This window comes from Myxocyprinus asiaticus, chromosome 8 (assembly GCF_019703515.2).
Source record: "Myxocyprinus asiaticus isolate MX2 ecotype Aquarium Trade chromosome 8, UBuf_Myxa_2, whole genome shotgun sequence".
Lineage (NCBI taxonomy): Eukaryota > Metazoa > Chordata > Actinopteri > Cypriniformes > Catostomidae > Myxocyprinus > Myxocyprinus asiaticus.
The window spans coordinates 54,674,415-54,701,926 of record NC_059351.1 but is presented as its reverse complement, the minus strand read 5'-3'; the positions used below and the strand labels follow the sequence as shown (position 1 = coordinate 54,701,926).

Genomic DNA, 27,512 nt, shown 5'->3' with positions numbered 1-27,512 from the left:
TAAATTAATAAATATGATCATATACTGCAGGGACCGCAAGGACCTCAGGGACGTGTTGGAGAGATGGGCCCCAAAGGCCCCAATGTGAGTGACCCTCATCTTTATTTGATACAATTATACAACACACAGGTTATTTTCCTGGACACATTTAGATTAAACAGAATATTCAGATTTCATTCCCAACACTTCCTGTCTTCAGGGTGCTGCTGGTAAAGACGGTTTGCCAGGTCATCCAGGCCAGCGGGGGGAGCCGGTGAGTGTGACAAAAATATCACACTAGCTTCCAGAAACAAGAATGAAGTTATCCCCTAACCCTAACCCTGACCCTGAAGCTGACCCTTATTTGCCAGTGAACGAGAAAGCCAAGCCTTCAGCTGAGTGTCTGCATGACATCACTGTTTGTGTAGTGTTAATAAAGTGTGTTGTGATGTTCTGATTGCTTGTCTCCTGACAGGGTTTTCAAGGCAAGACGGGGCCACCAGGGCCATCTGGTGTAGTCGGGCCGCAGGTGAGCTCATCATTTCAGAAGTTAAAGTGGAATTATGATCCTTAAAATCCAGAAGTGTGGTCTTGATAACAAGATGGTCAGACAAACGTCACTTCAAATTCTCAGATTCCTTGAGAAGATATTGTAAAGCATGGGCGACACTAGTGGTGGACTACCGGGGCTTAACCCCTGAATGTTTTTATCATCTTATTTTAATGTCAAAAGTACCACATTTACATTTAGTAATTTAGCAGATGCTTTATCCAAAGCGACTTACAAATGAGACACCTAGCAAGCAATTTGTCATACAAAGCTTAACAACATCTACAGTAGTTGGAGTAGTAAAGATGTTAGCACAGAGGAAAGAGACAGACAAGGATTTTTTTGTTTTGTTTTTTTGTACATTAAGTGCAATAGTAAGTGCAGTAAGTGTGGGTTGGTTAAGTGCTCATGGAGTACCAGTGCTTCGGTATAAAATTAATGTATTTTAATATTTAGTAACATATACAGCATATTTATATATAAATTAATGATACCGGACTTTCTACAGGATCGAAAATACCAAATATCCACTGACCCTGGAACCACCCCTGCCATAAAACTAAAGTGTGTGCATTCTGCGTCACCAAACAGAATTGTGAAAAAAATAATGTTTTCAAAGAGGTTTTCCAAACACTCCCCCTGCCTACCATTGGTCAAACAAACAGGCAGCCCCACCCCCAAACTCATGCCATTGGACTTTTAGCACTGGGAAATGTAGAATATCCAAATGGAATTGTCAATGCATATCTAATTAGCTGTTTTGTTGCATGTAATGCAACACAACTACATTTTACATTTATGCATTTGGCTGATGCTTTTATCCAAAGCAACTTACAGTGCCCTTATTACAGGGACAATCCCCCCGGAGCAACCTGGAGTTAAGTGCCTTGCTCAAGGACACAATGGTGGTGGCTGTGGGGATCGAACCAGCAATTACCAGTTCAGTGCTTTAGCCCACTACGCCACCACCACTCCAGTAGTCAACTAGCAGTGTCTTTGTGGTAAATGACCAAAGTGTCTGTTATCACTAGTTGAACTAATTTTCCAAAAGAATGCAATGCTGAGTTTACCAGTCTTTGCACATTTTTATCTTGAAGGATAGTTCTGCTGTTGTCTTAAAGCCCTGTCACACCAAGCCGACAGTCGGCCATCGGCCAATGTCAGGCTGTCGGTTAGCGTCTGTCGGGCTAGTTTTTGCGATGTGTTCCACACCGTTGGCTGAAGTCGGTCCCCGTCAGCTTTTTTCAGCCGATTGAGCATGTTGAATCGGCGGCGGAGCTCGTCGGTGAGTCGGATCATTCTGATTGGCTGTTCAGCTTAGCGAACCAGTGCACGAGAAGAAAAACAGAAGTGACGAAGCAAGCAAACAACGAAGTCAAGAGGGAACACACAGAACGCTCTTCTCATTTCTTCGCATTTCTCATTCCAATATGCAAATATTTTCAAACGACATGGCTGTCTGGAATGAGTCAAGTGAAGACGAATTAATCAGCATGATTCAGGAGAGGCCAGCTCTGTACCACATGATGGTAAGCAAGCGCTGCTTTGTTTATGTATCCCAGCAGTCACTAGCTCTTCCGGTTTCCCGTTTTGAGTAACAAATACAGACTGCTGCCACCTGCTGGTACGGAAAGTTATTTCCTCTCACCAGGCGCAGAACGGACGTGCTAGTTGACCATCGGGTGTCGTCTTTGCGGTGTGTTCAAGAGCAGCTTTTTGACCCAGACGTAGGCGACTTGAGCCGACCCCACAGTCTGATTTAGTCGGCGCTAGTTCTTTGACGTCGGTTTTGTGTGTCACGGCCTTAAACTGAATCTAAAGTGAAGCACTTCACTAACCTGCAGCAGCAGTTTATGTCAAACAATCCATTTGTTTTTGTGGATAGAAGATGGGGGAGGGGCTAATAGCAACAGCTTTTATTCTAATTGGCTGTGATGGCCACAGGGTAATACAGGAGAAACTGGACCAATGGGAGAGAGAGGACACCCGGGCTCTGCGGGACCTGCTGGAGAGCAAGGTTTACCTGGAGCCGCTGGTAAAGAGGGTGCAAAGGTGAGAAAATCATCAACGGTAATTTGTCTCTCCATTTTGATCATTGTCATTATTCAAATTCAGCTTACAGTAAGTGTGTTTGTGTGTGTGTTTGTGGTTATCAGGGTGATCCTGGAGGTCCAGGTACTTCAGGAAAGAATGGTCCACAGGGTCTGAAAGGATTTCGTGGTAGTCGTGGAGCGCCGGGTGCCATGGTAACTGCTCACGTGACATTTGACTCATTTTAAATGCAGGGTTATGATAGAGACTTGATCAGTTACAGCTAATCATTCCTGATATATGATGTTTTTATTTGTAAACTAGGGGTGTAAATCAGACGTTTCATCACGATACGATCTTATATTGATTCTCTTGGCCTGTGATCCGATATTAGCTGATACTTCAAAGTCTGCCGCGGTACGATTTTGATTTGATTCGATTTAGGGCCCTGTGATCGATATTCCAATATTTTGTGCCTATTTTACACAATCAATAAAAAAAAAAATTGCCCTCAAATGCAACCAAAATATGATTTTTATATTTTATTGAGCTCTCTGAAATGTCCACATTGGGACATAAGGTACTTCAGATGTTGAAAAAAATTATACAGATAATAATATAAAACATAACACCACACACAAGATCATCAATCATTTGATGATGGCTTATTTTTCAGTTTAATCCAATTCAAAGTACTTATATACCCATGACTTGTTTCCAACTATCCGTGCTAGCCGTGCTTTTCTTGGCTACAACTTCCACAGTTGTAATGAAAAATTCTGATACAGTTAAGTGGGATAAATGTTAGTAAGGGTGTTGATGTGTAATGTGTAAAGTCTTATAACTAATGCTAGTGCTGTGCAGGTGATTTCTCTTTCCTTCATTGGAGCTGTTCAGAATGTCGGCGTTGTAAAGACGTTTCACATGATGGTTGAACTGCTCCATGGTACTTTTAAATAGCAAATTCTCACGTAAATTTCAAATGGGTCACATGCGCAAAGATATCGATGGAAGCCCGAATTAATCGCGCATGTGAGCCACTCTGCGTTTGTCACGAGAGTTCAAATTTTAAGTAGCGCCCAGTTGATGCGCTCGCACGGATCCTGTCACTGGAGCTCGCATTTCACGGGAAGCTCAGTTGATGCGTGCGCACAGATAGCAGAGTGCAATTTGGCTACACAGACCCTGCGCACATCCATGTTTCACATGAAAAGCGTATTTAGCACTCATAAAGTGAAATGAATGTTATAAGGTTGCTTCATTGCCTGACGGAAATGCGTACGGACGTGGCTGACATGAGAGTATTAAAATAAAGGTACATCTTAAAAAAATGTCTGTATCGATATTTACGCATTATATCGATAACATTGGATCGTTGGTTATTGGATCGATGCATCGTTACACCCCTAATGTAAACATGGCATATTTAGCAGTTTTATGATTGTTTCAATTATCAGTGATCATTCACAAAAGAACATGACCTCAAATGCCTTATTGAGAGCTGTTATATGTCCTCCATCAGGGATTGTGATGGTCAGTCTTGTCATGTGATTTGTGTTCTCTTGTGTAGGGGCCAGTTGGATTAAGGGGAGGGGCGGGGCCTATCGGGCCCCCAGGACCAGTTGTACGTACTTCCTCTCATAAATACTCGGATTTCGTTGATTGTCATATTTACAGTTGAAGTCAAAAATTTACATACACTTAGGTTGAAGTAATTAAAACTCATTTTTTAACCACCCCACAGATTTAATATTAGCAAACTATAGTTTTGGCAATTTAGGACATCTACTTTGTGCATGACACAAGTAATTTTTCCAACAATTATTTAAAGACAGATTGTTTCACTTTTAATTGACTATATCACAATTCCAGTGGGTCAGAACTTTACATACACTAAGTTAACTGTGCCTTTAAGCAGCTTGGAAAATTCCAGAAAATTATTTCAAGCCTTTAGATAATTAGCCAATTAGCTTCTGATAGGAGGTGTACTGAATTGGAGGTGTACCTGTGGATGTATTTTAAGACCTACCTTCAAACTCAGTGCCCCTTGACATTATGGGAAAATCAAAAGAAATCAGCCAAGACCTCAGAAAAAAAATTGTGGACGTCCACAAGTCTGGTTCATCCTTGGGAGCAATTTCCAAATGCCTGACGGTACCACGTTCATCTGTACAAACAATAGTACCCAAGTATAAACACCATGGGATCACGCAGCCATCATACCGCTCAGGAAGGAGATGCATTCTGTCTCCTAGAGGTTAACATAGTTTGGTATGAAAAGTGCAAATCAATTCCAGAACAACAGCAAAGGACCTTGTGAAGATGCTGGAGGAAACAGGTAGACAAGTATCTATATCCACAGTAAAACGAGTCCTATATCAACATAACCTGAAAGGCTGCTCAGCAAGGAAGAAGTGCACATAGGGACAAAGATCTTACATTTTGAAGAAATTTCCTCTGGTCTGATGAAACAAAAATTGAACTGTTTGGCCATAGTGACCATCGTTATGCTTGGAGGAAAAAGGGTGAGGCTTGCAAGCCAAAGAACACCATCCCAACCGTGAAGCATGGGGGTGGCAGCATCATGTTGTGTGGATGCTTTGATGCAGGAGGGACTGGTGCACTTCACAAAATAGATGGCATCATGAGGAAATGAGGCAATGCTACCAAATATTAACAAAGTGTGTGTAAACTTCTGACCCACTGGGAATGTGATGAAAGAAATAAAAGCTGAAATAAATCATTCTCTCTACTATTATTCTGACATTTCACATTCTTAAAATAAAGTAGTGATCCTAACTGACCTAAGACAGGGAATTTTTTTCTACAATTAAATGTCAGGAATTGTGGAAAACTGAGTTTTGGCTGAGGTGTATGTAAACTTCTGACTTCAACTGTATGTGAAATTATTACAAGTAATCATTAACACAGTTATAAAGAGCTCTGTGTGTCTTTGTAGGGGCCCACAGGTGAACGGGGGCCTCCGGGACTGGCTGGTGCGATTGGTCAGCCGGGTCGACCTGGAACTAGTGGTGGGCCTGGACCAATGGGAGAGAAGGGAGAGCCAGTAAGACATGAAAAATCACAATGAATATTCTCAGTGTGTGTGTGTGTGTGTGTGTGTGTGTTTTTGTGTTTGTAACATCTATTTGTGTGTAAAGGGAGAGAAGGGGCTCATTGGACCCACAGGTCAGGATGGTGAACAGGGGCCTGTGGGGTTACCAGGAATCACGGGCCCTCCAGGACCACCAGGAGAAGATGGAGATAAGGTGAGAAGAGTGTGTTTATGTGTAATGGAGTAAAATATGTATAATACAGTATGTATAATAGAGTTATAATTTGTGTATGTTTCTCAGGGTGAAACAGGGGCTGCAGGACAGAAGGGAAGCAAAGGAGACAAAGGAGAATCTGTGAGTGACCCAAATACAAACACAAACTCATATCAGATCAACATATTTCAAATTGTTACAAATGATGAGTTTAAATCTCCTCTCAGGGGCCGACAGGTCCAGCCGGTACTCAGGGGCCCGAAGGACAGCCAGGAGCACCTGTGAGTTTGTTTACAGATTTTAACACCTTTTGAAGATGTTTCTACATGCGAGTCGGAACGAGTGTGAAAAGCAGCCTCTCTTCAGTCTGTTTCTTGTAATGTTTCTTATTGATGCATGATCATTTAGAGAGTGCGAATGTGATTCGTATGTCTGGCTCTCAGGGTGTGGACGGAGAGCGTGGTCCTCCAGGACAGCAGGGCATGTATGGACAGAAGGGTGATGAGGGCCTCAGAGGATTTAAAGGATCCAGAGGCCCCATGGGGCTACAGGTACCTGTTTATATTCTACTCATCCTCTCCTATCCCGTCTGTACTCACACAAAGCTGGTGCTGGAGACGATGGCCAGTCTGGCCTTGTTTCAAGCGATTCCACAGAGAAAAAAATTCTAGGCACAAAATTTGGTCGCCCTTTGAAACCGGTCTCAAACCAGGAACAATTTTTTTTTGCTTATCCTACTGGTTTTACAGTTTTACAAACAAACAAATGATATACAAATAAAAAAAAAGACTGAAAAGGTATAGGGCCAGAAAATCACAATCTGTCACACCAGAAATGTAACAACATAACATAACATAACATAAGTGAAACAGAGACCCAAGAGCAGAGTAACAGTTCAAAGGATTTATTTACAGTTCGAATAATAATTTGAGCAGAGTTATGAGGAATCCTCTGTGAAGAGTGCTCCCACAAGCGATCACACGTGCCATGATGGCAAGGAGCAGAGCCGTGAGGAAACCTCCGCTGAAGCCTCTTGCGTACAGAAAACTGGAAGGCAACCACTCTCCCGACACACAGGCAGAGACAAGGAATACTCCATTGAAGATTCGTGAGCACAGAGGACAAGTGTACAGAAAAATGGAAGGCAACCAAACTCCTGACACGCAGGCAGAGACGGGCAACCAAACAGATACACGAGACAGGAACAACTAGGCAGAGAGAGTGAGGTAAGTTACTTCACACCAAACACACTTCAACACTAAACACATTCAACAATCCAGCCTAGAACATGACACACGAGGGGATTAAAATAAGCAGGAACAAACAAGGGACAGGGGCCGCTCCCCAGCTGAAAGTTAGCATGATCAGCGTTCCCATGGAAACAATCAGGGTTCCCATGGAAATGCTGATTCCATGTGCCAGCGGCACCTGAAACACATGACGGAGAAACATAGACACAATTAGACCAAAACAAACAGAACATGGCGCATGAGTGTCCGGATCCCAACACAGACGAACTAACCATACAGGAAGTCAGGATCCAGACACCATGATCTGGACATGAAACAAGACTGACCGAAGAGCGCATGGCGGTAACTCACAATCGGACCCATGCGCTCACACAAAGAATGTACAAGAATCACAAGATATGGGACGATGATTTCACGGTCCCGTCAGACAAAACCCTAACCAGACAGAGTGACAGGACCGTGACATTACCAAAGAGCGCACGATGGTAACTCACACCCGGACCCATGCGCTCAACACTTAGTCCGGAAACGAAACACAAGACAGAACATGATGTGATGATCACATGACATTACCCCCCCAAAAGGGATGCCTCCTGGCATCCCAAACGGGAATATCAAACAAAAGACAAGATAAACAAAACAAGCCCTAACACAGAACAGAAAACACAATAGAAATGGAGGAAAGGGAGGGAAACCTGGGAGGGAGTTTAAGGAAAGGGGTGTGGTCTGGAGGCCTGGGATGAGGCCTCAGGGTAGAGATGGGATCTGTCAGCCTGGGAGGTGGCCTTAGGGCAGAGGGGACAGAGTACTGGGTGGCCCATGGCCACCTCCCAGTCCGCCAGACACTGTCTCTGCCCTGAGGCCTCGTCCCATGGCCATGGACACTGGCTGCGACAGGCAAACAGTCTCCGCAGCCGTGAGCACTGGCAGCTGCAACTGGGAAACGCCCTTCGTGGCTGTGGGCACCGACAGAGACTGGGGAACGGCCTCCGTGGCCGTGAGCACTGACAGAGACTGGGGAACGGCCTCCATGGTCATGAGGACTGACATGGGCTGGGGAACAGCCTTCGTGGCTGTGAGGACCGTCATGGACTGGGGAACAGCCTCTGTGGCTGTAAGGACTGATATGGACTGGGGAACAGCCTCTGTGGCTGTGAGGACTGGCATTGACAGGGGAACAGCCTCCGTGGCTGTGAGCACAGGCATTGACAGGGGAACGACCTCCGTGGTCATGGGCAATGGCAGTGGCAGGGGAACGACCTCCTTGGTCGTGAGCACAGGCAGTGACATGGAAATGACCTCCGTGGTCATGGGCACTGGCAGTGATAGGGAAATTACCTCCATGGTCAAGGGCACTGACAGGGACATGGAAACAGACTCCGTGGCTGTGAGCACAGGTAGTGACAGGGGAACAGCTTCTGTGGCTGTGAGCACTGGCAGGGGAACGATCTCCTTGGTCATGAGCACAGGCAGGGATGGGGAAACGGCCTCTGTGGCCATGAGCGCTGGCAGTGGGAGGAGAACGGCCTCCGTGGATGCTGGCAGCAGCAGGGGAACGGCCTCCTTGGCCGAGGATGCTGGCAGTGGCAGGGGAACAGCCTCCATGGCCGAGGATGCTGGCAGTGGCAGGGGAGCGGCCTTCGTGGCCGTGGACACTGACAGCAGCAGGGGAACGCCCTTTGTGACCATGGACACTGGTAGTGGCAGGGAAATGGTCTCTGTGGATGCTGGCAGCAGCGGGGGAATGGCTTTTGTTGCCATGGACGCTGACAGGGAAGGGGGAATGGCCTCCATGGCCGTGGACGTTGTCAGTGGCAGGGGAACAGCCTTCGTGGATGCTGGCAGTGGCAGGGGAATGGCGTCAGTGACCTTGAGTGCTGGCAGCACCAGGGGAATGACCTCCGTAGCCGTGGATGCTGGCAGCGGCAGAGAAACGGCCTCTGTGGCCATGGACGCTGGCAGTGGCAGGGGAACAAGTGCCTCTGTGGACGCTGGCAGCGGCAGAGAAACGGCCTCTGTGGCCATGGACGCTGGCAGTGGCAGGGGGACAAGTGCCCAGCTCTTCCTCCTCCGGGTGGTGACAGGTTCATCAAACTGGACCATCAGAACTTGCCACTTGGAGACCATGTCGACATCCATAATGTTCCCTTCAGCTCCGGAATCCTCCAATGCAGAAACAGCATGACTGGCTGATCCACTCTACAGCAGGGCTGCAACGAGAAGTATGAGGATCGTAGTGCAAGGAAGGTGTAACAAGTGTCCGCCTCACCTGAGAACAGGGCTGGAGGATAGGGGCAGGGCTTGGAGTGTCCAGCAATGTGGGGAGTCGTTGGAGCCAGTGAGGGTGCTTTCTGGGTGAGGCCGGCATCGGGAGACTGGTGGAGTTGTTGGATGACTGAGGTGAGCTCAGTGAGCTGCGACACCACCATCTCCAGAGCCCGATTATTAGCTGAGATTTGATCCTGCTGACATCCCAGTAAAACTCTCTGCTGAGACAGGGTGGAGCAAAGAGTAGATTCCTCCACTGGGTCCATCAAGGCTGGATTGTTCTGTTAGCAGAGTGAGAGCGAGAGTGAGACAGAGACCCAAGAGCAGAGGAACAGTTCAAAGGATTTATTTACAGTTCAAATAATAATTTCAGCTTTAGAGTTATGTGGAATTATCCGTGAAGACCGCTCTCACAGGCGATCGCACGTGCCATGACAGCGAGGAGCAGAGCTGCGAGGAAACCTCCGCTGAAGCCTCTTCCATACAGCAAACTGGAAGTCAACCACTCTCCCGGCACATGGGCAGAGACAAGGAATCCTCCGTTGAAGATTTGTGAGCGCAGAGAACAAGCCTTCAGCAAACTGGAAGGCAACCACACTCCCAACACGCAGGCAGAGATGGGCAACCAAACAGATACACGAGACAGGACCAACTAGGCAGAGAGAGTGAGGTAAGTTACTTCACACCAAACACACTTCAACACTAAACACATTCAACAATCCAGCCCAGAACATGACACATAAGGGGATTAAAATAAGCAGGAACAAACAAGAGACAGGTGCCGCTCACCAGCTGAAACAATCAGGGTTCCCATGGAGATGCTGATTCTATGTGCCAGCGGCACCTGAAACACATGAGGGAGAAACGTAGACACAATTAGACCAAACCAAACATAACATAGAGCATGAGTGTCCGGATCCTGACACAGACCGAAACTGAACCATACAGGAATTCAGGATCCAGACACCATGCTCCAGACATGAAACAAGACCGACTGAAGAGCGCACAGCGGTAACTCACAACCAGACCTGTGTGCTCAGACAAAGAACGTACACGAAAGACAAGACATGGGATGATGATGTCACGGTCCCGTCAGACAAAACCCCAACCTGACAGAGTGACAGGACCGTGATATTACAGAAGAGTGCACGGTGGTAACTCGCACCCGAACTCGTGCACTCAACACAAAGACAGGACACGAAAAACAAGACAGAACATGGGGCGATGATGTCACGGTCCCGTCAGACAAAAGCCCAACCTGACAAAGTGACAGGACAATAACATAACATAACATCACATAACATCATAACATATGACAACATAACATCATAACATCATAACATAACATCACAACATCACATTCATCAAAACATCACATAACATCATAGCATAGTATAACATCACATTACATTCATCATAACATCACGTAACTTCTTATAACATAACATAAAATAGTATAACACTGCAAAATATCGCAAAACATCATAACATATGACAACATAACATCATAACATAACATCATAACATCACATTCATCATAACATCACATAACATCATAACATAACATCACATAACATCATAACATAACATAACATCATAATATCACATAACATCATAACATGAAAACATAACATAACATCTTATAACATAACATGACATAACATTGAAAAACATCACATAACATCGTAACATAACATAATATCACATAACATCATAACATAACATAACATCATAATATCACATAACATCATAACGTGACAACATAACATCTTATAACATAACATGACATAACATTGAAAAACATCACATAACATAACATCATAATATCACATAACATCTTATTACATAGGAAAACATTATAACATAACAGCATATCACATAACAACATAACATAACAACATCAAATAACATAACATCACATAAAATAACATCATAACATACTGTAACATTACATCATTAAGCAAGAGTTAATCAGTGAAACTAATAGACAAGTAGAATCTGTCGGGTTAATATACAGTATATCAATGTCAACTCCCCTCCATGGCACCTTAACCTTACTGAAGCCACAAAAAGGTAAGGGTTTTTATTTGTATGTGATGTAATACAGATATATGATATGTGTGTGTGTGTGTAGGGAATGCCTGGTCCACCTGGAGAGAAAGGAGAGAGTGGAAACTCTGGTCTCTTGGTGAGTAAAGTCATCACTTCTGTCAGACTCATTTCTGAGCATATTGATTTACACTGATTGGTATACAGTATCCATCTTTGTGTGTTGATCACTGTGTAATAAGTGTTTAAATGTGTGGGTTTTTTGTTTGTGTGTATAGGGCCCTCCGGGTCAGTTTGGGTTGAGAGGACCTCAAGGTCCCTCTGGTGGACAGGTAAACACACACACAAATATTTATCTTTAACAGAAATACACACCCCCTCTCCGAATAAATACACAAACACACACTCTGTTTTTCAGGGTCCTCCTGGTCGTCCTGGAGTGCGAGGTCAGCCTGGTGCAGTGGGTGTGAAGGTACATTATTGAAATGTTCATGCTGTTTAACATGTTTAACAATATCTGATAAAATGTCTTAATGTGCTGATCTATTACACTCTGTAATCAGGTACAGAAGGAACATAGAGTCCAGGAAATAATTAAGGAAAATAATAAGGAACATAAAACAAGTTTAGTTTGCTGGAAAATTACATTATTCCATAGAATAAATTGATGCTCCTACATCTGTAATTTAAAGACACCATTAATTGTATTACCAAACATAATATATTGTTATTGATGATGTTGATGATTGACAGGGTGAAGATGGTGAATCTGGTGATCCTGGAGCTGTTGGAGTTTCTGGCAGCACAGTGAGTCCTCTACAGCATCCTTTTCTCACACATATCACTTCCTGTATCACCAGAGCATCACATTGATTGTGTGTATGTGTGTGTGTTGTCAGGGAGAGACGGGAGAACAGGGTGAGAAAGGAGACACGGGACCATCAGGTGCTGCAGGTTCACCAGGAGCCAGAGGGCCATCTGGAGAAGACGGAGGGAAGGGGAACACGGTCAGTGTGTGTGTGTGTGTGTGTGTGTTACTTAGACCAAAAGACTAAAAGTCTTGCCAGAAGTTTGTTAGAGTAGTACGGTAGTAGGCCATTCCGAACTCAGCCTCGCTCTGGGAAGTCCAAACCATTCAAGTGAATCGTTCATTCAGAAGGTCCATGTTAGGGAACCATTTAAAACAAATGTTTCACCAGTCCACTTATATGTCACTTTGGGAAGTCCAATTCTTTTAAATGAATCGGTTTGTTCATGTGAGTTTACAATGATTATCATTATAAACAGATTTCAGAAGTACTTTTGTTTGTGTGCACAACTTTTGTATGTTCAGAATTACAGAGTGCACTTTTGAAATGCCAGATTTTTCGTGATGGTAAAAGTGTTAATGTTACTCTAGAAGAAGTCTTCCTCTCTCTCTCACTTCAGGGTCCTATTGGTTTTCCTGGAGATATGGGAGCTCCTGGAGAGCCGGGTATAAACGTGAGTGCCCATCTCGATGTGTAACACTGTACATTCACATCACTACATCACTGATATCATTGAGATGTGTTGATGAAGAGCCCATGAATAAAGATGTGTTCTCTTGATCAGGGGATTGATGGGAGCCCGGGATCTAAAGGAGACAATGGAGATCCTGGAAAATCTGTCAGTCATTCTCACATTTATTTCAGTCTTATGTTAAATCTCTTCTGTATGAGGGTCTGTACCTGTAGGGGTACTTATGGTGCTTGTAAGAGCAGTTTGATGTGTTGTTACAGCAGTTTTCATGGTCTTGAAAATGCATTTATTGTAATAAATACAAACAGGTATGAATACAATAAAGATGCAGAATATGTAGTAGATTCATAATGCATTAAAGTTATTAAACTCTCTCTCATTATGTGTCTGTCTGTTCAGGGTCCTCCAGGACCTTCTGGAGAACCAGGACCACTGGGACGACCAGGACGAAGGGTCAGTGTGTGTGGGACGTATGTCTCTGTGTGAAGTATTATTTGCTTGTGTTAGTGTGTGTATTTAGTTTACAATATATGAGTGTGTATTTGTGCTGTTTCGTTCAGGGTCATCTGGGTCCTCCAGGAAAAGAAGGGCGACCGGGACTGAAGGGAGATAAGGTAAAATTCTTCTGAACCAACATGTAAAACAGTATGAAGTGTGTACATACATTTTCACTGTGGCTGATATACTCCATCTGTGTGTGTGTGTGTGTGTGTGTGTGTGTGTGTGTGTGTGTGTGTGTGTGTGTGTGTGTGTGTTCAGGGTGCTGCTGGTTATGAGGGTGTGATGGGTAAACCCGGGCCGGTGGGTGGTCAGGGGAATCCAGGTAAAGCAGGACCTCAGGGGCTTCCAGGAATACCTGGACCGGCGGTGAGATATGGCACACACAGACACGTGTTAATTATCATATCTGGTCATATCAAGTGACAGCAGTACTGCTCTATAGAGACAAAACAAAGTAAAGACTGATGTGACAAAGATAGACGTTCTCTCTTTAGGGTGAACAAGGCTTGAATGGACCTCTGGGTCAGACTGGACCTCCAGGACCAATGGTGACTCATTAGTGGACTTTCAATATCATATCAGAGAGTCAAGTGAGTTTATTCAATCTATATTCATTCTCTCAGTGATGATATGATATCCATGTTTGTTCAGGGTCCCGCTGGACTTACAGGACTGAAGGGAGATACGGGCAAGAAAGGAGAAAAGGTACAACAGCAAAACACACACACACACTGAAATGCACATGAATTCATTATAAACCTGTGTGTGTGTATCAGGGTCATGGCGGTCTCATTGGTTTGATTGGACCGCCAGGTGAATCTGGAGAGAAGGGTGATCGAGGACTGCCAGGAAATCAGGGACTTCAGGGGGTCAAAGGAGATGAGGTCATCTCACATTCACACACATTCAGGCATATACACACTCATATACACACACATGCAAATACACATACTTATGGTATGAATTGTTGTTGTGGTGATTCAGGGTCCAGGTGGACCTCCAGGACTCAATGGACCTCCAGGACTACCAGGACTGTCTGTGAGTCTTTATAACACTCATATAAAGCATCAGTAACACTGTCAGCAGCTTCTGGGATGTTCTGGAATGAGCTCTTTGCTGTTCGAGTTTGTTAAATTTGTGTTTATCTCTGTATTTCAGGGATCTATGGGACAAAAAGGATCTAAAGGCAGTCAGGTGAGACACACACACACACACACACGACTCCAGATGTAAGGAGACACATTAAGAGCATGAGGACAGGAAGATTTCTGAGCAAATACGCTCAGTTCTTCCGTTTTGTATCAATAGAGTGCAACAGTCTGGTTCCGGAAGAAAAAAATCCCATTAATTTGGTCCATAGTTGAATTGATTTTTATCGATAACATATATACCTTTAAACAGACCTGCCGTGAGTTCTGAGGTTGTTCTTCGATGGTATATGTTTCTGTTGAAGACATCAGTCTGCGTTATTTAAACTTATATAAATTTTAAAAATCATATGTAATAGCAGGATTCCTTGTGAAAAACTACACTACCCATAATCCTAAAGGAAGATCCACCAATCAGAGAATCCCGGCCAACAAACCGCAACAAAAGAGCTCTGCGGCGAACGCCCACTCCCATGATGCACTGGGAATGATGCAAACTACTTATATATTTGTATATATCCAAATATTTAGCAAAAACCTCTAAATATATTGTTTCTACACAACAACTTTAAATCAATAGTTTTATATTTCTTCATAGTTTTAATTCAGTTATGTCATTAAGAATGCTTCATGGGATTGTAGTTCATTCCCTCATTAAAGATGTGATTTCCAATTTTCGAGATTTTCAAATACTTTTTTGTGGTTCAAAAGTTAAAAACAGAAAAAAATAACCCACAAACTTTGAACTGATGGTGGCGCTACAGGGTTTGAAATTGGTCAGCAGACTGCTCAGGCATCTTCTAATCAGTGTACCAAACTTCACAAGTTTCCTCCAAACTGTTCATTGAGCTGCTGTCCACTTCAGTGTATGGCCAGGTCCAATGGAGGGCTAGATTTTCATTGTGCCCCATCCAGATACTTCTGACACCCCCTCCCAGTCTAATGAAGAGACAACCACTTGCCCACCCTAAAGATCGCATCATAGCACCAGTGCTAGTTCAGTAGCAGAAACACCCTCAGGTTTCTAGTTAGAGGACATTACTGTAGCGTTTGTGCTACCTTCAGAATGTTCAAATATTTGGTTGTTTTTATACGTTTGATGTTTTTTTGTAAGGGCCCGATTGGACCCAGAGGAGACCCCGGTCCTGCTGGACCCCCCGGACCTCCAGTGAGTGATCAGTCCAACATTAAACACACACAGACAGACACAACACTGACAAACACTACACTTACACCTCTCTGTCTGTCTCCGTAGGGTTCTCCTGCGGTGGGAATGGCGTCTCCTCCGGCTCTGGATAGTGGCAGGAAGAGGAGGAGACACTCTGATGTGGATGGAGCAGCTGTAGATGATGATGGACAGATGCAGAGTGAAGGAGCAGATGGAGAGCAGAAGGACATGGAGGAGGTGTTTGCGTCTCTGGCCTCCATGAAAACGGAGGTGGAGGGACTCAGAAACCCACTGGGCTCGTATCACAGCCCCGCCAGAACCTGTAAAGAGCTCTGGATGTGCCACCCCGAGTATCCCGATGGTACAGACACTACATACACATTCATTTCAATTGTCCACTGAGACAAAACAAGGTCTTTTGACTGAAGTTGCATTATCGTTTGCAGCTTCATGTAACAGAAAATATAAAAACAGCAGATGCTCCTGATTAAAATGAGCCCAAATACAATGTGATAAGATGAATAGATCTTAAAATAATCTTAGAGATAATGCAACGCAACCCCAGATATTGTTTTTATCATCCTGGGGGATGTTCTCTGGTTAAATAGCAGACCAATCACAACTGTTACTGTCAGCCAAGACGTGACAATGATGTGCACATCAGAAGTAAGACGGCCAGTGAATGGACATCCATCTGTTATGTTTAGTGTAACTTCAGTCTGATTGTGTTCTGTCTGTATGACCCTTCACATCAGGTGTGTACTGGATCGACCCCAATCAAGGCTGCCATAGAGACGCGTTTAAAGTGTTCTGTAACTTCACAGTGGAGGGCGAGACGTGTCTGCAACCGCACGGCAGCTTTCAGACGGTGAGATCTTCAACAAGAGTTCACAACACACAACTACACTGACCAACATATGTCATTTCATTAGACAATAAAATATGAAAGCAAGTATGATCTGTGCTCGAATGTAGAGCGCAAACACTTTTGAGGTCACTGTGAGAAACCCTGACATCTGAATGACATTTATTGTTCACAGGTAAAAATGGCCTCGTGGAGTAAAGAGAAACCAGGAAGCTGGTACAGCAAGTTCAAGAGGGGTTCACAGGTGTGTGTGTGTGTGTGTGTGATATTTGACTGTAATTTAACCCTGTCATATACTCATGTGGTTTTCATATCTCTCGTGTAGTTTTCTTACGTGGATGTGGACGGGAACCCAGTTCATATTGTTCAGCTGGGTTTCTTGAAGCTGCTGAGCACGACGGCCCGTCAGAGCTTCACATACGTGTGTCAGAACTCGGCCGGCTGGCTCGACAGCGCCTCCCTCAGCTACAAACACGCACTGCGCTTCAGAGGCAGCAACGGCGAGGAGCTCACGCAACAGAACGCGCATTACATTCAACCGACACACGACGGCTGTCAGGTACACACAACCGCAGCTGCTTTTGAGTGGATACACAGGTTCATGTTCTATAATGTGCTGAAGTTTTACTGTAAGCTGTGTATCGCTCTTCTCACGCAAACAACGTGTATTCATTTGTGTGTGTGAGCACTGTGACCCTGAGCAGAAGCATAGCTAAGAGTAACATTTTAATGCAGAGCCAATCAACAAAATTAATCTCGTCAACTAAATTACTGACAAAAAATGTAATAAGGATGAGGATGCAAAAGACACATCATGACAATAATTCAGTGATTTTAATTAAAACATACTGTTGATGGAAAATATGACAAGAAAAAAATAATACTGTAAGATATTAACAATTAACAAATATTACCAATATACAATACAGTTTATTCAGATTACTAAATAATCACTACAAATGACTAATTACTTCTCTTAAAAATGTAATCAGATTACTTTAATGATTATTTTGTGGGAAAGTAACCACATTACTAATTACTTTACTTTTAAGTTACTTTCTAAAACAATATTTACAGAAAAGTTTGTTTTTCCACTTTTCCACTTGTTTTTTAACATAATGTGTATACTTTCTCTTCGTTCATTATCGCTGTCCCTTCATCTGTCACAAAAGCAGATGTACATATGAACTTAATATGATGTATTCTACATAAATAATATTAGTTTTGGATTATGTGTAATCCAGGTGTAATGTACTCAGAAGTAATTAAGTAAAAAGTAATCTTATTACAGTCATTTAAAATGTAACGTGTTGTACTACTTTTTGACTAAAAAGGTAATTCGATTACATTAAGTAATGACATCAGAGTACACACAACACTGGTTGTCTGTCTGGTTTAATGTGGCATCTTGTGTGTGCAGTGGCGTTCAGGGCAGGACCGGACCATTCTGGAGGTGATCTCCCCGCAGTCGGACGTGCTGCCGCTTTTAGACGTCGCTGTGACGGATTTCGGGAACCAGAAACAGAAGTTTGGTTTCAGTGTGGGGAGTGTGTGCTTCAACGGCTAGTACACTAAAGACTTTCACTGCCTATATTTATACATTCAGGTGCTTTCATTCCTTTATCTCATGGGTTTGATCGCAGGAAGTTGTGCGTGATCCAACTAAACTATCGGCATTATGTTCAGAATAGCACACTAATATTTGACTCTAACTATCGCTGCAGTATGTAGTATGTATACTGTGTGTGCTGAATACAACAGAAAACACTGCACGAGAGACTGTATCTTACTGTATTTTTAAAATCATACGGTGTGTATTCAGTGAGTAGTATGCTAATATTTCCATTCTGAACACACAAATCCGTTCGAACTTATGTTCAGTTGTTTACTAAAATCAAACCTCATATGAATTCACTATTATTTTAATGTTATTTGAAAGATGTTGATGTATTTTTGTATTTGTTTGTATGAATGTTACTTATTCCTGGTGCTACATGAAACTATATTTTCACTTGTTTACATGATGTAATGAACGCTATGTGAAAACGTTTCACGTCACAGTAGCTCCGCCCAGCGTGTCATGTGATTGGGTCAGGACGTGTATGGACATGTAAAATAAATCTGAGTGGGGAATCTTGTTTTGTTTTTAGTGTTTTATATAGATGCAAATACTCCTGATTGCCTTTTTATAAATATTGTTTGGGAGGAGAGATTGTTAAATAAAACCTGTACTTTATAAAATCCCTCATTTTATTCCAATGTGATTTTTACTGATATACACACAAACAGATAAACAACCGACAAATGGGCCGGTAGATATTAATTAAGTAAGTGATAATGCACAATCAGACTTAATTAAAAAAATGTCATTATCATATTTGCTGAAGCGTTTACAGGTGAACTGCACACAAAATACACTTCATACAAAACCGTGTATACTCTCTCTCTCTTCTGCTCTCTTCATGTCTCTCATCCTCCTGGTTACACCCTTCATTCTCTCTCTCTTCACTCTCTGTGTAGTCACCTGAGGCACTTGTGTCGTGTGTTGTGTCTCTGAAGCAGACTCATCTTCATAACATTCAACCTTTAAGCTGTCAGAGTTTCACCTGGTAACTTACACTTTGTGCTGTTTGTGTTGATTTTGATGCCCTTGTCTGGACTAATGGACTGTTTTTGTTTTGAATCTGTGTTTGTTGTCTTGTGTAGATTTCACAGCACCAGCAGTGTTTGTGTCATTGCTGTGAGGTTTCTTCAGCGTGACATGAGCGTTCCTCTGCTGAAGATCGGTGCCGTTTTGAGCACCATGATCATGCTCACTAACTGGATGTCCCAGAGGCTGCCGTCACTCGTGGGACTCGATCAACACGTCGCACGACCCGGAACCTCCGAAAAAATCATTGGCGTACGTACAAAGATTGCGATATTTATGTGTGCTTCCTTATGTGAGTGAAATGTGTGTGTCGTCAATCTGAGCACGGTTTGTGTCTGTGAGCTCTGTAAAAGATTTGTTGAATATACAGCAACTGTGTGTGTGTGTCTTTAAACATGAATTTTAATTTTGAACTGGGAACAGAGACAAACTCACTCACAAACACACCCACACACACAGTGTGGTGTTTCCTCTCAGAACTGGAGGTCTGCCACTCACGGTTGGCTAGATCCTGGCAATGCCACAGCAACCTCACAACACCAGTCAGCCAATCAGAGGCATCACAGCAACTTCACACGACCAGTCAGCCAATCAGAGGCAGCACGGCAACCTCACAACACCAGTCAGCCAATCAGAGGCAGCACGGCAACCTCACAACTCTAGTCAACCAATAAGAGGCAGCACGGCAACCTCATAACTTCACTCAGCCAATCAGAGGCAGCACGGCAACCTCACAACTCTAGTCAACCAATCAGAGGCAGCACGGCAACCTCATAACTTCACTCAGCCAATCAGAGGCAGCACAGCAACCTCACAACTCTAGTTAACCAATTAGAGGCAGCAGAGAAACCGCATTTCAGTGAATAACAGCTTGAATTTCAGTCTGTTCCTCACACCAAACTATTGTACAGCTTTAGAATACTGATATTAATGCTGGAGTCGTATGAACTGCTTTTATGATACTTTTAAGATGCTTTTGTGTACCTTTTGGTGCTTGAAAGATTCAGTTCCCATTTAAATGATGGCATATTCAATTATGTTTTATTGAAAATGTAAAAATGCAGAAAGTTTTTTGTGAGGGTTAGGTTTAGTGTTAGGGTTAGGGGATATAATCTATAGTTTGTACAGTATAAAAATCATTATGTCTATGGAGAGTCCTCATAATGATAACTGCACCAACATGTGTGTGTGTGTGTGTGTGTGTGTGTGTGTGTGTGTGTGAGTGTGTGTGTGTGTTTAGGGGTAGGGTTAGGTTTAGGGGATAGAATCTATAGTTCATACAGTATAAAAATAATTATGTCTATGGAGAGTCCTCATAATGATAGCTGCACCAACATGTGTGTGTGTGTGTGTGTGTGTGTCTGTGTGTGTGTGTGTGTGTGTGTCTGTGTGTGTGTGTGTGTCTGTGTGTGTGTGTGTGTGTGTGTGTGTGTCTGTGTGTGTGTGTGTCTGTGTGTGTGTGTGTGTGTGTGTCTGTGTCTGTGTGTGTGTGTGTGTGTGTGTGTCTGTGTGTGTGTGTGTGTGTGTCTGTGTGTGTGTGTGTGTGTGTCTGTCTGTGTGTGTGTCTGTGTGTGTGTGTGTGTGTGTGTGTGTCTGTGTGTGTGTCTGTGTCTGTGTGTGTGTGTCTGTGTGTGTGTGTGTGTGTGTGTGTCTGTGTGTGTGTGTGTGTGTGTCTGTGTGTGTGTGTGTGTGTGTGTGTCTGTGTGTGTGTGTGTGTGTCTGTGTGTGTGTGTGTGTGTGTGTGTCTGTCTGTGTGTGTGTCTGTGTGTGTGTGTGTGTGTGTGTGTGTGTGTGACAGCAGGACATTGCTTCCCTCTCTCTGTGTGTGTGTGTGTGTGTGTGAAAGAGTGTTTTGTGTGTGTGAGAGAGTGAGAATGTGTGTGTGTGTGTGTGTGTGTGTGTGTGTGACTGCAGGACATTGCTTCTCTCTCCGTGTGGGAGTGTGTTTGTGTTTCATACACCGCTGTTAGACAGGACAAACACACACGCACAATCTCACAGTAACCGGATCAGAACAGATGGACAGAGCTTGACTAATTAAAGAGCCCAGCAGAGAGTGTGTGTGTGAGACCTGTATTATAGATTATATAACAGTTAGTTCTGGTACTCTAATCTGACTGATGAAACGTCACTATCATGTTGTTCCAAACCCGAATGACATTCTTCCTGCTTGAATTTTCTTTGCGGTTCGACTCCTACTTCAACGCCCACAGAATTTCGCAGTGCAAGGATAACTGTGACGGAGCCTTTAGTCACTATTCACTTTCACTGCATCTAGTTACCATTGAATGGAAGTGAATAGTGACTGAGGATGTCAGTTCCCAACATTCTGCTAACATTGCTCCCATCATTAATCGGGATGTGCCTTCAGTTGACAGAAGTCCTGTTCCGTTTCTGATGCACTGCAGAGACACTTTATTACCACTAAAATTATTTTACTTACCAAATATATCATACATCTGAATTTTTTGCAATGCATTTTATTATTTATTAAAATAACTTATTGTATTCCTTATTTAGCAACTTTTGTTGAATTTTTAAACAAAATTCACTTTAAGTAATTTTAGGCCGCATCCACATTTATCCAATTTTCTTTCATAATATCATTTAATAATCATCATTTTCCAAAGCATGTGGCACTTTATAGCAAACACAGAACCATAAACTAACGTTCCCAGAACGTTGCAGGGACATTTTTTGTTTGACAACCTAAAAAGAGCTTATACAGAACTTTCTCTAATTGTTATTTTTATTTTTATAACCAAAAACAAATTTTCATTGGAGGAAAATGCTGTTCAAACAAAAATGCATTAGCTTGGACGTGGCTTTATTTCACTTATAAATAAAAAAACACTCTTGTAAAAACAACAAAGGGAACCGATTCTTTTAGTGCGTTTAGTGTAAGTACTTTAAGTGGAGCAGCTGTATTTGTGTCAGTTCTGGAGAGACACATTTAACTGTAATGAATGTCTCTGTCTCTGCAGGTGTTGTATCCAGGTGAGGATGATGGTTGGCAGGTGTTTGGATCTGGTCAGGGGAAGTGTGTGTGTTCAATACTGACTCCAGATCAGAGTGTGTGCAGTGGAGACCCTCGACACACTCGACTGCAGAAGATCTCTGATCACGTGAGGACCGCTGCTGGGTTCACTGTCACAAACATTACTGTGTTAAAGTGTGTGTGTGCAGATAATGTGTGTGTTACAGGTGCAGAATGTGTCTCAGTTCATGGAGCTGCTGAACTCCAGAACATCTCAAGATCTTCAGCAACTGAGAAACTCAGAGACACTGCTCATCACCGTGGAGACCAGATTAAAAACAGCCCATAATAACCCACAGAGCCTCACCAACAATAGTTTACAGGTAACACATGTAAATGATCACATCACTCATTATATAATTACTTTATGAATAATCTAAGACGTCCACACAGGGAGCTTTGGTCAGAATTGGCTCACTTCTGTAGACAGATTTGTTCTCATCATAGTAAACCTTAGCAAACAAACACACATTCGTTCTGGAAAAATCCCTCAGTCAATATTCAGACGGGCTGTTTGTCTTTCAGGAGTTGCGCTGGAGTATGTCTCAGTGTCGCCCGCTGAAGGTGCTGTTGGGTCGGTTCCGGACGGATGTGGGGCAGATTGAGTTTGTGAGGGAGGAGCTGGAGCAACTCAACAGTTCTCTCTCCATATTACAGGAACAGTTCACAGTGTACCACTATCATCAGCTACAACACAGAGCGTTTGTGTTAGAGCGCCACCTGCAGGCCTGCGCCATCCAGCTGGGTACTCGCGCATGTGTTTGTGTGTTTAGACTGAAACACACTTTAAACGTTTGAACCATTAAACTGGATGTTATTGTTCTGGTAGCAGCTATAACCATGTTGACATTTTTAAAAGTGACCGTAGAAGACGACAGTGCTGAGAATGTAAGTTATGATTGGCATTCTGAACGCAACAGCAGCTGAAATTGATCTTAAGCGTGAATGCTGACGCTTCTAGCTACACAAGCTCAAAAATAACATTCTTAGCAATCAATTCACACATGATAACTAAATTAAAAAAATGTTTCAGACTAATGTGGAAAGTAGTAGAGGTAGACCGATATATCGGTTTTACCACTTAATCGGTGCGAATATTTTCTTTTTAGAACTATTGGTTATCGCAAAAAATATATGCAGATTCTTGCGATTAGTGTTTTATTATTTATTCCTCCATGTTCCTCCTTCTACGGTATGTGAAATAAAAACAGTCACTGATTGACAATATTTAATGTGTGTTTCAGGTTGTGGTAGACTCACAAGTATCGCCGCTCCGCTCACTGTCAGATCTTCAGGGTCTCGTTTTGGATCGTGGATGATGGACAGTTTGATTGACAGCTCTGACAGTCGTGTATGTACAGGAGAATACACACCATAACATCACAAGACAACACAACTTTAATCATGTAACTGTTTAACATAGTTCATTTAAAGTAATTTAAAAGTTGCGTTCACAATGCATGTTAAACTCGAACTGGAAATAAAGTGAACTAAACTCTGAGCACCTCCTGAGAGGTCATAGGTCATTTGCAGCATTGTCATAGACAACACTATTCTTGCAAACAGTTTTCAGATGAATTAAACAGAGAAGAAAGAGTGAGAACTCTTTACATGCCCCAGGAGACACGCTTAGCGCCTCTGAACTGACAGCGAATCAGACACGCACATCGAGGACTTTTCTGTCGTCTGTTCTTCAAAATATTATAAAGTGTGTTTCTTCTGCCGCATGTCTTTGTGACTAACAGCATTTCTCATCATGTGTCACTACGAGACGTCTTGCAGGTTGCCCGCCACAGTGGCGGATAGTTGAGCGAAATTACCCGCCACAGCGCATGAAATAGTCACGACTCGCGGGTGCTAATTTTAAACCCTGGGCTACTATTTATATGTTTGCCGATTTCCCAGCTCCATAGTTTTGTCATTTCTCGAAATTGTTTAACATCGTCTGTCAATGAGCATCGATATTGGCATCGGGATATTTATCAGACAATGTTGATATCTGATTACATCATCCTATCGACCAGCCCTAGTTCATTTTGAACAAATCAACATGATCATTTTAAAGCGGAAGTGTCACTATTGGTAATCCATTGGTAGTTTGACCTCCTTTCAGTGTGTGTGTGTGTGTGTGTGTGTGTGTGTGTGTGTGTGTGTGTGAGGTGTGGGTGATGGATGGTTATTTTAAGGGCAAGCGTTTGGTGGAGTATCAGTCGCTCAGTGACTTTGCTAACGGACAGAACTTTATAGTCCATCATCTTCCTCACCCATGGTCAGGTATGACCGTACAGTAAACACACATACACATAAACACTAGATGTCACTGTTTCGTACACTTCAGGCACTTTCATGTCCCAAGGGTTGATTTTTTATTAAAACTTTTTCCTTTTTTTTTTTTTACATGAAGGTCTCATTAAAACTTTTCGCCAGGCTTTCATCATTTATTTTTGGTACATTTCAAATGTCTTTTATGTCTTTTTGTCCCAGACTTTCAATATTAAACTATGAAAATAAATTATAAAATGACAAATTATGCAACCTAGTCTCATAGAATAAACTCTAACTAATGTGCAACGTTCTATGTTTCGTTGCAGTTTCCAGGTGAAATGAACACTAGAGGCGCTACAACAACTGTGTGTTTTATTCACTTTCACACAAATCACGAGTACAACGGCTCATTATGACTTTATAAACACTTATTTTTCACACTATTTCTCACTCACTGATATGTTATTATTTTGAAACTCTTTTACTCTAACGCATCATTTGAAAAACGATACATTTTAATGCTTGTATTACAGACCCTCCTACATTTACACAATTATTCCAGTGTGATATCTTGTGCAGTAGCTCATCTGATAGACCGTCAGACTTTTAAATCAGAGGACCGCGGTTCAAGACCAGCCAAACACACAAGCTGACGCGTGAGACGAAAGTGACATAGAAACAACATGAAGTCATGTGGTTGCTTCAGAAAATTTACTTTTAATGTCGTATTTGATTTTAGGACACTATTGGTTAGATTTAAGTTAAAGTTTTAGGTTTAGGAGGTACGTTTTACTCATTAAAACCTCCATCAAAAATTCACCTTTAAAACCTTGTCTGATTACGACACCATTTCACTCGCTTTTGGCGCCCCCTGCTGGAAATTTCACTGGGAAACTGCAGTGAAACGTGTAATGAAGCATGTCATTTCGTTTGGCAAAAATGTTCAGGCTGAAATTATTACATGTTTAAAACTATGATCATCTAAACAAAGAGTGAAATAAACAAACCATTTTAATAATTATTGTGTGAAAATGATTTCTGTCAATTTTGTCCCACAGTTGTGGCGTTATTTCCACCGCAACAATTTTGCCCCTAAGTTATTGTACTTGTTAACCAAGAAAAATCAAGGGAAATATCACTTGTGAGCAGACGACAAATTAAATAAACTAGTGAGAGTGTGAAAAATGTTTTAATGAACACTCATTTATTGTTCTGTCACTCTGGTCTGTCAGGTACGGGTCATGTGGTGTATAACGGCTCGCTGTACTATAATAAACACCACAGTAATGTTCTGGTCCGGTATCATCTGGACTCCGGCCGTGTGTTACAGCAGCGCACTCTGGATCAGGCCGGATACAACAACACCTTCCCGTACTCGTGGGGCGGCTCGTCCGACATTGATCTCATGGCCGATGAGACCGGACTCTGGGTGGTGTACTCCACCATTCCCAGCGGTGGGAACATGGTGGTGAGTCGCCTGGATCCCAACACTCTGGAGGTGGAACGGTCCTGGGACACGGGCTTTCCCAAACGCAGCGCTGGAGAATCCTTCATGATCTGTGGAACGCTGTATGTCACTAACTCACATCTGGCCGGAGCGAAAGTTCACTTCACATACTACACGAGCAGCTCGTCGTACGAGTACACGGAGATCTCCTTCCATAACCAGTACTCGCACATCTCCATGCTGGATTATAACCCCAGAATGAGAGCGCTGCACACCTGGAATAACGGACACCAGGTGATCTATGACATCACACTCCTGCACTTCATCAGGACAAACAAACAAGACAACAATAACACTCCGTAACCTCTTATTTATTATTATATGCTCAAGTCTTCAAAGATTTAGTTCAGCCATGAAATAATGTAATGTATTCTCATAAAATCATAATTGCCATAAAAATATCACTATAGCAGAGTATTTTAATGTTAAAATGCTTGATTTGCAGCTGAATATTGAGTGGAATGTTAATATATTACCATCAGTAATATGATGATGAGTAAACCTGCATGAAAGATGCATGTTTGGTGCAGTATATACTCTGAGAAAGAAAGAGGGACTGTAAACTTTATTTTCTTTACAAACAAAGTGAGAAGTTCAGGCAAGTGTTGTGAATTGTACTTCTGTATATTGAATTGAAATATATCATTAAATGCATCATGTTGTAATATTTGTACAGTAACTGCTTTATTTCCATGTTTAGATGTTTAATTGCTCTCATTTCTGAAGACGGCGCCACATTCTCATGGATGACATGAAGAAACTCCAGTAAAACATTTTCAACTGTGATTAAAGATACTTGAATCAGGAATCTCTCTCAAACTATGTTTAATATATGTTACTTAAAGGAATATTCTGGGTTCACTACAAGTTCAGCTCAGTCAGCAGCATTTGTGTTATAATATTGATTACCACAAACATTAATGTCGACTCGTCCCTCCTTTTCTTTAATAAAAGCACAAATGTGTGTTCCAGTGAGACACTTACAATGGAAGTCAATGGGGCCGATTTTTGGAGGGTTTAAAGACTTATACAGTGGATATTCTATGTTGTTTATTTTATTTATTTTTTCTCTGAAATGTGTCACTTTGGTTTTCAGTGGCATTGCATAGGTTACATTTTTACATAAAAGGTGCGAAAAGTCTGATATGATTTATCTTTGTTTCATTTTTTACATCACAAAACCTGCTGTTTTAACAGGGGTGTGTGTAGCACTTACATTAATTCTTCTGTTAAAACTCGTGTATTATCTGAGCTGTAAAGTTCTTTAAATCGTTTTTATGGTCGTTTTAGGGTTTATGCGTCACGTCATCATGGCACTGAAGTTGTAAAATTGGCTTTCTTTCTTTCTTTCTTTTGCACATTACAAAGAACAATTAAAACACTGCAAATGAGAAATACAGGAAAGGAAAAAAGACAGAATCAAAGAAAATAAATAAATATAATTAATCATGCATTAAAAATAAATACATTATTGA

The 27,512-nt window shown here is 42.4% G+C and overlaps 2 protein-coding genes across 4 annotated transcripts in view; both read left to right on the top strand.

The window, feature by feature from the left end:
- LOC127444821 (collagen alpha-1(XI) chain-like) overlaps nt 1–18,797 on the top strand; it is a 41,739-nt gene extending 22,942 nt beyond the window's left edge. The window contains exons 37-68 of the mRNA XM_051704362.1: nt 31–84; nt 200–253; nt 455–508; nt 2,474–2,581; nt 2,686–2,775; nt 4,131–4,184; nt 5,520–5,627; nt 5,722–5,829; nt 5,917–5,970; nt 6,057–6,110; nt 6,273–6,380; nt 11,482–11,535; nt 11,675–11,728; nt 11,815–11,868; nt 12,150–12,203; nt 12,296–12,403; nt 12,825–12,878; nt 12,990–13,043; nt 13,296–13,349; nt 13,457–13,510; nt 13,656–13,763; nt 13,892–13,945; nt 14,049–14,102; nt 14,174–14,281; nt 14,382–14,435; nt 14,556–14,591; nt 15,660–15,713; nt 15,801–16,074; nt 16,469–16,581; nt 16,754–16,822; nt 16,904–17,137; nt 17,999–18,797. Coding sequence (XP_051560322.1) covers nt 31–84; nt 200–253; nt 455–508; nt 2,474–2,581; nt 2,686–2,775; nt 4,131–4,184; nt 5,520–5,627; nt 5,722–5,829; nt 5,917–5,970; nt 6,057–6,110; nt 6,273–6,380; nt 11,482–11,535; nt 11,675–11,728; nt 11,815–11,868; nt 12,150–12,203; nt 12,296–12,403; nt 12,825–12,878; nt 12,990–13,043; nt 13,296–13,349; nt 13,457–13,510; nt 13,656–13,763; nt 13,892–13,945; nt 14,049–14,102; nt 14,174–14,281; nt 14,382–14,435; nt 14,556–14,591; nt 15,660–15,713; nt 15,801–16,074; nt 16,469–16,581; nt 16,754–16,822; nt 16,904–17,137; nt 17,999–18,145 — 2,691 coding nt within the window. The 3' untranslated portion in view covers nt 18,146–18,797. The remainder of the gene's footprint in view (nt 1–30; nt 85–199; nt 254–454; nt 509–2,473; nt 2,582–2,685; nt 2,776–4,130; nt 4,185–5,519; nt 5,628–5,721; nt 5,830–5,916; nt 5,971–6,056; nt 6,111–6,272; nt 6,381–11,481; nt 11,536–11,674; nt 11,729–11,814; nt 11,869–12,149; nt 12,204–12,295; nt 12,404–12,824; nt 12,879–12,989; nt 13,044–13,295; nt 13,350–13,456; nt 13,511–13,655; nt 13,764–13,891; nt 13,946–14,048; nt 14,103–14,173; nt 14,282–14,381; nt 14,436–14,555; nt 14,592–15,659; nt 15,714–15,800; nt 16,075–16,468; nt 16,582–16,753; nt 16,823–16,903; nt 17,138–17,998) is intronic.
- Nucleotides 18,798–19,069: 272 nt separating this feature from the next.
- olfm2b (olfactomedin 2b) lies at nt 19,070–27,013 on the top strand. Of its 3 annotated transcripts, XM_051704184.1 has the most exons (9): nt 19,070–19,187; nt 19,285–19,480; nt 22,213–22,353; nt 22,433–22,588; nt 22,791–23,010; nt 23,510–23,616; nt 24,425–24,539; nt 25,763–26,271; nt 26,738–27,013. In XM_051704184.1, the coding sequence occupies exons 2-9, from the start codon at nt 19,340–19,342 to the stop codon at nt 26,759–26,761; spliced, it is 1,413 nt and encodes a 470-aa protein (XP_051560144.1). In that variant the 5' UTR covers nt 19,070–19,187; nt 19,285–19,339; the 3' UTR covers nt 26,762–27,013. The 3 variants fall into 3 exon arrangements, with proteins under 3 accessions (XP_051560144.1, XP_051560143.1, XP_051560145.1); XM_051704183.1 differs by lacking the exon at nt 26,738–27,013 and having other exon boundaries at nt 25,763–26,727; XM_051704185.1 differs by lacking the exons at nt 19,070–19,187; nt 26,738–27,013 and adding an exon at nt 19,688–20,087 and having other exon boundaries at nt 19,334–19,480; nt 22,213–22,588; nt 25,763–26,727.
- The last annotated feature ends 499 nt before the right edge of the window (nt 27,014–27,512 follow it).

Bases quoted from the DNA above. Each gene is read 5' to 3' on its own strand.
- olfm2b (XM_051704183.1), top strand. From the start codon at position 19,340: ATGAGCGTTCCTCTGCTGAAGATCGGTGCCGTTTTGAGCACCATGATC. The intron at 19,481-22,212 runs GTACGTACAAAG...CTGTCTCTGCAG, and splicing joins CCTCCGAAAAAATCATTGGC to GTGTTGTATCCAGGTGAGGA. The intron at 22,354-22,432 runs GTGAGGACCGCT...TGTGTGTTACAG, and splicing joins TGCAGAAGATCTCTGATCAC to GTGCAGAATGTGTCTCAGTT.